Raw genomic sequence first — 14,060 nt, 5'->3', positions numbered from 1 at the left:
CGTAAATCCAAGTCTTATCTCCCGTAATGATGCATTTGCGCTTGTCCTGATAGTCTGAAAGCATTGTTTCACACACATCAACGCGACGACTTTTTTCCAGGAAATTGAGAGTTTTCGGTACCAAACGAGATTTGACTTTTCGTAGGCCCAAATGGTCTTTCAAAATGGTTTTCACGGATCCTTCTGATATTCCGATCATATCAGTAAGGTCTTTAACAGTCAACCGACGATTTTTGAGCACTAACTCCTTCACTTTATTGACGTGTTGGTCATCTGTTGACGTCGATGGTCGTCCGGAGCGCTCCAAGTCATCAACACGTTCTCGACCCTTTTTGAAGTCTTTGTACCACTTATAAACATTTTTCTGCGACATGGTCGAATCACCAAATGCCTTCTGCAACATGCTAAACGTTTCCGCAGCCGAAATTTCATTCCGCAAACAAAATTTGATGGCACTTCTCTGCTCAATCAAATCAGATATTGTGAAAATCGAAAAATGCACTCTTGGTCGTTTGGTAAACACAAGCGTAAATATATTACTGATAATGACATTCACATGAAAGTTGGGCCAGGTGTTATTAACAGTGCTGCCAACTCATGAAAAAAATAACTAGAGTGAAATTTTAATCCCGCGAAGTTTAACAAATAAATTCATCTTAGTTTTTGCACAGTAGTATACTGGAAGACGTAGTACATAATTGCATCAACGCTCTTGGGACAACGACAACGTGTAGACTCAAAATTAATTATAAATACTAAATATTAAAAAATTTGCAGTATATTAGAGGAATTGAATTGTTTCTGCGTGCTTTAAAAAACCCACCATTATTTACTATTCATAAGTGTCCTTTTGCCCTTAATAAACAATTTGGAAAGAATTTAATATGAGTAACTAATAGGTTACTAATAAGTTCAACTAATAGGTTTAATATGAGTAGAAAAAAGATTTAATAGGTAACTAATCAAATGAACAATAAAATCTAGCAATGTTGTGAAAATAATTTAATATCTTTGATTTTCTTTGTTGTTTGCACTGCCCCACTTAGTTAAAATTTATTTAGTTCTGCTGCAGAGTTCACTAACATACGCATACGCACAACCAAGAGGGGTTTTTGGGATGCAAACCAATTATTCCATCAGTTCTTTACATAATATTTTGTGAGAATTAAAGATAATTTTCATTACTTTGCCGATTCAACTTTAGAAAAATTTACAGAAACAGGCGACGGGCAAAAATGAAATTACAATTTTTTTCATAAAGATATATATTTTTTGTTCCATTGTGATTTGGATTTAATATGTTTTCATTAAAAAAAAAAAACCTTTTTTAATTTAATCTTTGTGGAAAGTATAGCCTGACCACCTTGAGTGAAAACCATAAAGTTACCTCAATCTGGGTTCCGATACATCGGAACATTTAAGAAAACGAAAAAGCAGATGAACTGGCAAGAAGGGGATCTGCCACGAATAACGCTCTTGCAGAATCGATATTCACACCATTAGGTGCAGTCAAGAATATAATTTCCCTAAAATACCTCCGAATAGCGGATTGTAGATGGAGAGGCCAGACGAAATGCAAAATTAGCAGAATGTTATGACCCACCTACAACCTCAAACAATCATCGTCATTGATATACATGAAGCGACGGGCTGTCTGGAGACTCACGGTAGTCTTAAGTCTCCAGACGACTCCAGAGACTCACGGCTTTGGGTCTCTCGGGGAACAAGCAGTCAAAATGGGCATCCCTCACAGGACATACTGTCACACTTGTAAAAAACTGGAGAAAAAGGAAACGATTTTCCATTTCCTGCCCTATGGAATGAGAGAATGTCAATCCTTGGCAAACCACTGTTCGAGAGTCTTGAACAACTGTCTGGCTTTGACGTGAACAACCGAATAAGGTTTATAAATCGCACAGACTGGATATAAACAAGTTGGTAGCAAGGATGTAGCAACATCTCGCGCTAGTTGGATTCCGGATGCATCACCACTTTAACTAACCAACCAACCAACTCTGTTCTTAAATAATATAAAGAAAAATGTATAAAGTGCATCCCTACTTTCGACAGTAAAAAATTTGCTCAAAATAGTTTTACTGGAATAATCAAAATACTTCCTTAGCAAAAGTTTAATGGTTTTTAGTGAGCTTTAATTTGCTTACGTTATGGTTGTACGTTAGAATGTTAGGAACTGAGATCTGGGAGCAAGTTTCAGACCTCAAATAACTTGAGCTTTGAAACAAAAAAAAAATGGCTCCTTGCGACAAAAACATAGACATATTACACTTTAAGATCTGCCTGCATTTGACGAAAATTTTTTTTCCAAAGTTAGCTTGCTCGGTCACAGCGGCATAGAGGGAAACTGCTGGGCTGATGAGTTGGCTAGACAGGGTACTTTGGCGACGGTTTCGACGCGAAATGAGAGAATTGGGGTTCCCTTAAGAACCTGTGGTCTGCTCCTGGAAAGATGGGCCTCGAGTCAACTCAGCGAGCGCTGGGCTAGAGCGCAAATGTGCAAGGTCGCGTGATCCTTCTGGCCACGAGTAGATTGGGGACGCTCGAAGGAACTCCTAAGGCTAACAAATCCCCAGCTCTCGAATTTGGTGGGTATCCTTACCGGACATTCTCCGATAGGTTTTCGAGCGGTGAGACTTGGGATTGCCTCAAGACCGCGTAAGCTGTTCTTCATAAGTTGTCTTGAGGACGAGGTGGAATCATTTCAACATCTTCTTCTCAGCTGCCCTGCTCTCGTCTGGCAAAGACTTAGACATCTGCGGGGTGACATCAGATATAGCGGGTCTAAATATCATAAATTTCGTGAAGTTCATCAGTAGCTTGTTGCGGCTAACTACGAATGCAAATCAGCCACCGTCGGCGCCGTCATAAAATGCATCGTCATCATTGTCTTTAATCCCAAGCCTCCTTCTTTCTTCCCTCCTCCTTTCTCCTCTCCCATGCATGGCATCACAACGGTCGGATTTCCAATATTTGTCCAAGTGTGCCCTAAGCTAGGGCAGCCATTTAACCTAACCTAACCTAGCTTGCAAAAGTACTTTAAACTCACGGGTATACGGCAAATTTATTTTTCGTTATGGTCTAGTGCACATATGAGGTTATATACCTGAATATGTATTACTTTTTCCAAGTTTTTCTCACTTTTTAGAAATAAAGTATTGTAAGAAAACTTCTCAGAGGCCAGCCACCCGCTCATTGGCATACCTGACTGTTATTAAAGAAGAATTGCGCAAATTATTTCTCAGATCAGATGGAGCTTTATTTCTCGAGTGCTATTCCGAAAACTCTTTGGCCATAGTGTAATAAACGCAGAAAGTCCTGGGCACTCCACGCCATTCAGTTTCCAAACCCGTGGCTGTGTTTGCCGTTCATTGGACGATCGGCACACCCGCAGAAAAGCTAAGTTTACCATTTTATTCCTATTGCAGAAGCTGAGGGGGAGAACTGTTCAATCCGGGCTGTAAATGTCCGAGATTGGCGGCTATACCCTTAAGATCACTGCGTGCTCCTTTCTTGGACAGCCTGGGGCAGTGCTCCAATTTAAATCCCATCAACCGTGTCCGTTACATTAGTAGCTCTCGTTGACTGTAGATATCTCCCCGTTGCAGGTCTCAAAATGGTCTCAAAACGGCGATTTAGTGCTAACTTCAGGAGTGCCAGTCTGGTACTTTATCCTACCTACCTAGAAAACCTATAAATATTTATTTATTTTAAATATATTAAAATTTATGAGAGGATTTTATACAAAGGCCAACACACTCCCCTCGAATAAAAATTCTGGTTGCGCGCCTGCGCATATGTAAGTATCTTTCTTAAGGGGTCCTTAACTTCCTCACTGCTTCTAGCTAAATATTCTATTTGCCACAAATTATTCGTAATATGTCTTGAAAATACTTGCAGCAACTAATACTTGTACGAATTTTATAGCTACATATAAGAGCTCTTATTGCAATAATAAAATACATTCGCAAAACTGAGCGTAAATGCAAATATCCTTTGGTAATGAGCGAACATTTGCAGCATAATTTGGGAAATTAATTTTTACTTAATGAGAAATGTCGAGTACAGTTATATACAACACACAGGTATACAGGTAAGCTTGCTGAGAGGCTTATTTGATGCATTAACTCAAATTCATCATTAGAAGCTTTTATTAATATCACTCATACGCACTGACATTCAGCTAACGACCTACATATACATCCACATACATTGATGTTCATACAGTAGCCATAAGCCATGAATTAAGGTGTATTTGCATTTATGTATTTTGTGATTTCACAAATATTACCAAAGTTATATTAAAAAGTAATGTTTTTATTAAAATTTGGTTTATTTCATTTAAGTAGAGAACCGACTGTTACAAGGATTGCGAGGAACGTCAAATGAATTTATGTGTTGTATGTATACGCCTTTGTGTTGATTGGTTTATTTGTATTTAGTGCTCAGGCTTCAAAGTAAATTTATTTGACATCGAAAATTTTTGAGTTTGATGTTTGTTTCTTTTTTACTAAGTTAAAACTGTATGTTAAAAAATAATTTGCATAATCAAAAAAGACTATAAGAAGCCACTCTTAAAAACTATGCTGAGAAGATTTTACTGCTATTGAAAATTGGTTGATTCTTATTAAATTTGATGTTTTGAAAGTCGAAATTTCGAGGTTATGCAAAAATATCCGAAAAAAAATACCAGAGAATAGTCAAGAACCCATAACGACCTTAATGAAAAAAGGACCTCAAATATAGCAAAAAAGTGTTTTTCGATAAGTTTTTTAAGGAAATTCTCTTAACATAAATAAATGCATGGATTTTTAAAACTCTGTTTTTTCAATACGGACAATTCTAAGTAACTATAACACATTTATTATAAAACACGCACACAGTAAACGAGATTTGTCACGCCTACAAGGTTCTTTAAGTAATTTAATAAAAATTTGATATTTTTTTTTCTTTCAGTGGGCATTTTAACGCTTTTTTTATGATATATCCAAAACTAGGCGAAAGGCAGTTGCGAAAAAGATATTTGACTGCTCGAAGGAGATGAAGAAGAACAAATTTGGAAAAAATGTAAGTAAAGCGAAGAAATGCCACACGCATATAACATACGAATAATTAACAACACATCGCCGTCAATGTGACCAGTAAAAGTAACTAGAAAAAAATAAATAATTGACGCGTTCATTTCTGGTAGGTGTTTGGCCGCGTTCCTCCTTGTATTTATGGCGTGCGTCTTGATGTTGTTGCATAAATGAAGGGCCCTACAGTTTTAAATCGAATCCGAACGGCAGATATTTTTATGAGGAACTTTTTCATGGCAGAAATACACTCAGAAGTTCGCCATTGCCTGCCAGGGAAAGAAAGGTAAATGGATATTTTATATCATTATAAATATCACAGTTTAATTAAAAGAGGCTAGAAAAATGTCAGGAAGAATGAACCGAACTCGTAGGCTATAGAACAAAAAAAAATACTAAATCAAGTTATGAAAATGGTAATCTGGTCACACTGATCAGCAATTGCACCAGTGTGATGACACGAAAATCAACTGATATTGTAAAATTTTCTGAGAGAAAACTAACACCATCGTCTTATTCTCTTCATTGTGATCAAGACCTTCAAAATTACGGTTAAGAAAATTAATTAAATAGTTTTGAAGGCGTTAGCGGAAAATATATACTTTGAATAATTTGTATTTAATCACGGCTATTGGCATACGAGGTGTATTAAAAAATAAGGTGAAGGTTTCAAATTTCGCGTGCTACGTACATTCGACTTTCGAGTAAAATTCCGTCCCGAAGTTTGTTTGTGAGTGGCATACGTACATAAAGCAAGTGTTCGGCGATTTTCTGCTATCAACTCTGGGCTCTCATGGACTCTTCCATTGGAACGATTGCGCTCTGGTTTCGATGTCATAACCATATACACATAATTCGTCACTAGTAATGAGCCTTTTAAGCAAATCTGGATCATTGTTGAGGTCATTCAACAATTTCAGAGCGATGCTCATGCGACATTGTTTTTGGTCAAAGTTCAGCAATTATGGAACGAACTTCGCTGCCACGTGCTCCTAGCTCTGTGAAAAGTTTGTACGACTTGTAAACAGTTTTCTGACTTAGTGTACTCTCACCGTATACCACTGTCAACATTGCAAGAGTTTTTGAACACTTAACTCTTTTTTATTTTCTTTTTTGACTAACTTTAGATTAGAGGACGTTTTTATTATAGTTCCGATAAAAATATGGGCAATCCTCTGCTTTTCTCCCATTTTCTGCTCCTACAATCAATTGCAAATACAAAATGTATGTACATATACATAGCCAAAAAGTTCTAAATTAATTAGTGTGCACTAACTACACATACATATGTAAATACATACATACATGCACATGCGTAGTTTCTCTCTGCCTTATGAGGCAGTTTATGCATTTGTGAGCAGAACAGTTGCAATCAAGTAAATGATACGGTTGGTTAATTTGACATGTAGATAAATCGTCTGAATAATTTTGGGCAGCTGCTGAATTATCAACAAGGAGGCAATCTATCTACAATTTACTGCAATGTGAACGTGTAGTATGAGGCTCTGCTTACGTGATTTTGGTTTGAGAATTTGTCTTTAATTGAAAACGTAATTCTAACTTGTGTATTATTTGCTAATGTCGGAGCTCTTCCTCAGCTGGATGCCACATAGAGAGATTTGCAAACTATTTACATTCATTATATTACATTTTAAATGCTTGTACCGGCGGATGAGTGATAACGCATACACACACATATACATGTAAACTTGTTACTCACTCTAATCTAGAAATAAACACGCATATGATCACATATAACCATGCGAATGTGTGTGTGTGTAGAATTTGTAGCATTTTTGGTGAAATTAATTGTATATCCTTCAATGAGTCGTTGTTACTTGCACATATATTTATGTAGGTAAAGAGAGCAGAGAGTTTCAAATCTTCAGTTTTAAGAATATGGGTATTTCCGGAAGCTAATTTACATTTATGATGCTTAAAAAAAGGTTAATTTATGTAAATGAGACATTTTAGAAATGAAGTAGCTGGTGCCCGCGGCGATGTCTAGGTGGCTTTCCTTCAGTTGGCGGGTAGCGATTAGCTCTCCGTAAATTGAATTTCGCACGCACTGCAGTCAATTGCCATCCCATACGCAATCCAGTGAAAAAGCTCATCATTACATTGTAGGTAGCAAACTACATGCCAGGAGTCCAATGCCCTCCCTGCATTACATTTCGTCTGTCCTGGGACAGTCACATTTAGTTTCTTTTCGTAGGAAAGACAGGAGACGAATGGAAGGCGAAGAAAAACAAAATAACTTCACAGAAAATGAAGTAACTGCGCAGCAACCATGGTGAAAACAATTCAAAAGCTATGGCCAACATCAAACCCTCAACTGGTTCTCAGTGAATTTGAACGAATCGGCCAACTTGCTGACGTAACAGGAGATGTGACGGTGGTTTGTTGCCGACAAAATTGTGTTGGTTGTAAAATAAAAAATTAGCCCAACTATTGCTTATGTTGCTACGTTGCTTTCTGAGCAACAACTGATCGGATGAGTGTAAGAATAAGTGTGAACTGATCGGGCACAATTCTTCTGAAAAAACTTTTTTTTTCATTTTGGTGTTTCACGCAGATTCGAACCCACGTTCTCCGAATTCCGAATGGTAGTCTCGCATCAACCCATTCGCCTACGGCGGCCGCACAGTGCGGCCGATTCCCGAAAAGCTGGCCAAAACTCAAAAAATTAAGTAATTGATTCAAAATTTCTTACTCGGGGGTTGTCGGGGTCGCTGATTACGAATTTGATCTTAAAATTTTGAAAATCCACCCCGTTCCACCCCTATTGGCCACCCCCTCACGTGAAATAGCGTATATTCTAGAACATAATCAAGATGCATGTTAATTTATGTTTTCAGGGTCGCTGATTACGAATTTGATCTTAAAATTTTGAAAATCTTTTTTTTTCGACTTTTGGCCAGCTTTTTGGGAATCGGCCGCACTGTGGGCCGCCATTAAAATTTAAAGTTAATGCGTTTATGTGTTTACTGTATTGCAGGTAAAGAAGAATTAAAAGAAAAATAGCAGTTGTCGATGCTCGAAGTAACAGAAACGGAACTATATACAGAATGTCTCATGTGGTTTAAAACGGGAGAATCAAAAATATTGGCCGAAGAAGATTCACAGAACATCACTCTAATTTTATATATAATGAGTAAGTGATTCTTTATATGCTTAATAATAGTATTATATAATACATAATAGTATCAATAAAGTTCAATATAACGAAAAGTTAAGTTAGAAAATAATTTTCATTATAAAAACTCACCAAATACTCAACGGAGTGATGTTGGCTTAACTGTTTTAAGCAGACGCCCACGATGCAGGTGGAAGAAAAAAGTTACATAAATTATACTAATATAAAGTGTAAAGAGCCTGCTTAGTAGTAAGAAATTTGATTTTATTATTAAAAGTGTTGTATTTTTTATACCACCTTGATCAAAAAGTTCTCAGAACAATCGCCAGGTGACGCTCTAAGCCAATTGATTTGAGTTGTGTGTTTTTTTTTGTTGGGCTGCCATATCTGTGACTAACATTACTAAAAACATGTTATCGCCATTGCTTGACATTTGTAAAAGTTACGCAGTCTTGCGTAAATCTATCTTTGCACGTGTTTTCGACTTTTTACAGTTTTAAAAATGGATTTGAATTTGCAACAACGAGTTTGTATTAAATTAATCGTTAAAAACGGTTCAATAGTGCGAAAACCTTAGAAATGTTGAGAAATTGTTTCGGTAGTGACATTCTAAAGAACACAGAGTCCATCGAGGATGACGAACGTAGTGGCAGGCCGACGACATCGAAAACTAATGAAAGCATTAATAAAGTAAAAGAAAAATTGATCAATAACCGCAAATTAACCATCGAGACGGGCAAAAGACTTGAACATTGCTTATGGATCCGTTCAGGACATTATATGTAGATAAAGATTTGTCTTTGCACCGTGTTGCTCCTAAGTTAGTCGCAAGGGACCTGAATTTTATGCAAAAAAGAGATATCGTTCAGGACATTATAGTTAAAGATTTGTCTTTGCACCGTGTTGCTCCAAAGTTAGTCTCAAGGGACCTGAATTTTATGCAAAAAAGAGATATCGTTCAGGACATTATAGTTAAAGATTTGTCTTTGCACCGTGTTGCTCCAAAGTTAGTCTGAAGGGACCTGAATTTTATGCAAAAAAGAGATATTGCCAAATACATGATTTTCAAGGCTGTATACATTGCTGGAGACGACGACACGCAATCCTGACATAGAGCGAGTAAATGAAAAGTTCCGAATGAACCAATACCAAGAACACCACGTCCTTTTCAGTTAAAAAAAATGTCTACGGTTTTTATGGATTATTTACGACTGTACGGTACACCACGAATTTTTGAGTACAGTATGGTACACTCTTCACACGCGATCTTAGGCTCATTTGGGTTCCCGATCACAGTGGTATAACAGGAAACTGCTGGGCCGCTGAGCTGGCTAGACTGCGTACCTTGGTGACGGCTTCATCGCTATATGAGGGAATTGAAGCTCCCTTGAGAACTTGAAAGATAGGCCTCGCGTCAGTTCAGCGAGCATTGGGTTGGAGCGCAAACGTGCAAAGTCGCGAGGCCCTTCTGACCACGAGTACATCAGGGGCGCGCGAGAGAACTTCTTAGGCTAAGAAAGCCACAACTATGGAATTTGGTAGGTTTTCTCACCTAACACTGTCCGTTAGGTGTCCATGCAGTGAGGCTTGGGATTCCTGCAAGTCCTTTCTGCAAAAAGCTGTCTAGAGGATGAGGTGAAATTATCTGAGCACCTTCTTCTCAGCCACCCGCGCTCTCGTCGGGCTAAGATTCAGACATCTTGGCTCTCAGTTTTTTGGTACACCTGCGGATATGGTGGGTTTCAATATCACACACCTGGTGAATTTCATCAGTAGCTTAAAATGGTTAATAAAAACGTAAATTGCCACTGTTGGTCATCATCCTCTAATCCAAGTCCCTTCTTCATTTTTTCCACCTGTCTGGATCCTCCTCCTCTCCTTTTCTACTCCGTTCCCCCCTGTATGGTATCACAACGAACAAATTTTAAATTTTTGTCTAAGTGGCCTCCTCGCAAAGGCAGTCGTTTAACCTAACGAGCTTCACAACGCCTAATGTGAACGGAAGAAATTTGAAGCAACTTGAGAATATACATTTGAGCTTACATATTGAAGTTAATACTCGTACATCTTTTTACAATATTTGTAATACCTATATTACATGCCTGATTTTTTTGTAAATTTTTCATAAAAATATATAATAGTTCATATAGTTCATCAAAAGACTTCTGAACTATGCTTTATATGGAGAAAATTTTAAACATTGTAACCCCAAAAAATTAAAAATTGTTAAAAATTAACGCTATATTTGAGTGGATTAAAATTTACTTCATTATACTGAAATTGAATGGGCTGGAAAACTGCATACTCAGAAGTTTTTTTTAAATATTTATATATATATAATAGTTGGCGTTTATACGCTTTTTGAGTGTTGGCCGAGATCCTCCTTCTATTTATGTTGTTAATGTTATTCCACAATTACAGGGTCCTTCAATTTTAAACCGTTCGGAAAATGATTTTTTTATGAGGAGCTTTTTCATGGGAAATATTCAATTGGTGGTTTGCCATTGCCTGCTGCGGGGCAACCGGTATTAGAGACAACTTTTTCTCTCAGTTTATTGCTTCATGCACGAAGATTCCAACCTTCGCACATCCGACTGGTAGTCACTCACCAATCCTTTCGACTAGGGTGGCCGCCAGTTTTTTAAATATACTGATTAAACAGTTGCAAACCCTGATACAAGTTTGTTGAAATTTAATAAATATTTGTGAATTTCGTGCAAAAGCTTTGATAGTTTTCAGTTTTATAATGAATCATATTTTTATAAAAAGTCTACAAACAAAATTTAGCCTAAACAATATTGCAAATATTATAACGTAATAAAGTATGTAAGTTATGTAAGCGCAAGAGTACATTTCGAGCATTCATCAGTTGATTGCTTCCGACCACCTTCATGACTTGAAATATTACTTTCAAGGTCATGGCTCGCATCCCCCTCCCCCTCATCGAAGCTAATTTCGTTCAAAAACAGTCCCTACCTCAAATGTGCTGTGTTTTAGGTAAGTGATGGAATACAGGCATGTTTTTGTGTGTATGTATGAAAAGTGCACCGTAGTGTCGCCATACTCGTACATCCAAATTACCTTGGTTGCTTGCATTAACTCAAGCCAATGCCGTTCGCTGATAGCTGGATTTTGTAACTCTGTAATGGCGCGCAATGATGCCATCAACTCCTTCAGGATATCTACAATGTAAGCATAGGGCGCCCAATCGCGAATGCATTTGTCGAGAGTGCGTAGATCGCGTGTAAACTTTTTGCATTCAGTTTCCAACTCGTCCGTGTCGATGCTATACCACGGTGTGGCATGCCACTCCACTATACACGATTCAATGACGTAGACATAGTCCCACAGTTGCTGCAAAGAAAGGCACAATTGCGTATATGTATGCATGGGTACGAAGGCAAGTGTGGCACATAGGTATGTATGTATGATATAATGGTAGTTATGTGTAAGGCCACATGAACGTACAATCGTGGGAGTAAAATATTTGATATCGTTGCAAAATTAATATAGTAATTTTCAATGTGACCATTTCTCTTCTTCTTGATTGGCGCGATAACCGCTTAAGCGATTTTGGACGAGTTTAACAAAGCGCGCCAGTTGGTGAAGCCAAGTCATTCTCCACCTGATCTATCTAACTTAGAGGAGGTTTTCTTCTTCCTCTACTACCACCAGCTGGTACCGCATCGAATACTTTCAGGACGACATGACCCATCCAACGTAGCCGCTGCGCTTTGTCTATGTCGTCGTAAAACTCATACAGCTCATTATTTCATCGCCTCAATAATCGCCATTGTCCAAAAATTCATCGCAGAATCTCTCTTTCAAATACTCCCAGAGACGGGTCATCGTTTGTTGTCATCGTCCAAGCTTCTTCGCCATACGATAGGATGGGTATGATAAGAGCCTTACAAAGTGCTAGTTTTGTTCGTCGAGAGAGGACTTTACTACTCAATTGCCTACTTAGCCCAAAGCAGAACTTGTTAGCAAGAGAGATTCTCCGTTGGATTTCAAGACTGACTTTGTTATCGGTGTTAATGCTGGTTCCTAAATAAAAGAAAGTTTCTTACAGTTTGTCAATATCATCGGCGTACGCTAGAAATTGTACGCTCGGATAAAAAATTGTGCCTGAGCGATTAAATTCTGCGGCTCGTGCGATCTCTTCCAGCGTAAATGGTTGAAGAAGAAGAAGAATGTGACCATTATATATTTACGGGTGAACGATATGAAGAGTTACCAATTTCACACTGCTTGTATCTGTAAAACAGCTCATGACATCAACGTCAAAATTGTTCAAATGACAGTTCAATATATTGTTTATAAGCCACCAAAAGCATTTGCGTCTCAATTGTGTTGCATTTTTTTTCTGTGATGGAATTCAAACGTAATAGTTTGATTGCGTTATATTTGGCTGAAAAATCACAATCAGCCATTGTTCGTGAGCTCAGTCACCTCAAAGTGAATAATATGTTTGTGTATCGCACTATAAAACGTTACAATGATACTGGTAGCATTGCAAAACGCTATGGAGGTGGACCAAAAAAACCGCAACAACGCCAGAAATGGTTCGGAAAGTGAAGGCTCGACTTGAACGAAATCCACGTCGAAGTGGAAGAAAAATGGACAACGAACTGAAAATATCGCAAGACAGCATTCGACGCATATTGAAAAATGAGCTCAAGGTCAAGGCTTACAAGTTCCAAAAAGCACACGATCTTTCACCCCAGCAAAAAAAAAGTTCGGTGCGAAAGAGCAAAGGAGTTGTTGCGCTTGCACGAACGTGGCGAATTTCCTAACATAGTGTTTTCTGATGAAAAAAATTTCCCAATTGAGCAGTTCATGAACACTCAAAACGATTGTGTTTACTTGACCGAACGCTCATACGAGAATTTGAGCCTACGTATGGCCACTCGAATCAATTTCCCATCGCAAGTAATGGTTTGGGCCGCAATGACCGCTGATGGACGCCCTCCAATCGTTTTTATCGAGCCTGGTGTCAAAGTGAATGCGACTTATTATCGGGAAACTTTTCTGAAGCTGCTTTAGAGCCGTGGGCACGCAAACATTTCGATCGTAGACCATGGCCGTTCCAACAGGACTCGGCACCGTCTCATAAAGCTTATGTGAACCAAGAATGGTTAAAAAATCATGTTCCACACTTCATTTCGTCCACACAATGGCTTTCGAATTCGCCAGACGCAAATCCGATGGACTATTCCATCTGGTCCATTTTGGAGAGTAAGGTGAGGACTAAAAAATATACCAGTATGGATGCGCTGAAAAAAGCAATTCTACGAGAATGGGCCAAAATACCTCAAGATCACATTCGTGCAGCATGCAACTAATTTTTTGACCGGCTATAGTTGAGGCAAAAGGTGGTCATATCGAGCTAAAGTGAATATTTGCTAAAATTGTGATCATTTTTGAACAATTTTGTCTTTGAAATGTATAAAAACTAATTTCACACAAAAAAGTTATGGTGTTTTGAATAGGTAACACTTCATATCGTTCACCCTGTATACAAATGGCACATTCACCCTTTGTGGGTGTTTGACCGAGCCACACCTCCTATTTGTGGCGTGCTTCTTGATGGTGTTCACAAATAGAGGAACCTGCAGTTTCAAGCCGACTCCGAACGGCAGATAGTTTTATGAGAAGCTTTTTCATGGCAGAAATACACTCGGAGGTTTGCCATTGCCTACCGAGCGGCGTCCGCTATTAGAAAAAAAAACTGTTTTTTTATTTTGGTGTTTTACTGAGATTTGAAGCTGCGATCTCTCCGAATTCCGAATGGTAGTCACGCACCAACCCATTTGGCTGCGGCGGCCGCGGTG

General features: G+C 38.3%; 1 protein-coding gene across 1 annotated transcript in view; it reads right to left on the bottom strand.

Annotated features, from left to right (window-relative positions):
- The window catches only part of LOC128871924 (dynein beta chain, ciliary), a 141,884-nt gene that overhangs the window by 48,239 nt on the left and 79,585 nt on the right, over positions 1-14,060 (bottom strand). Inside the window, exon 17 of the mRNA XM_054114105.1 lies at positions 11,308-11,580. Coding sequence (XP_053970080.1) covers positions 11,308-11,580 — 273 coding nt within the window. The remainder of the gene's footprint in view (positions 1-11,307; positions 11,581-14,060) is intronic.

This window comes from Anastrepha ludens, chromosome 2, assembly GCF_028408465.1.
Source record: "Anastrepha ludens isolate Willacy chromosome 2, idAnaLude1.1, whole genome shotgun sequence".
In the NCBI taxonomy this organism is placed as follows: Eukaryota; Metazoa; Arthropoda; class Insecta; order Diptera; family Tephritidae; genus Anastrepha; species Anastrepha ludens.
Note: the sequence above shows the minus strand (reverse complement) of the source record. Positions and strands in the feature narration are given on the sequence as shown.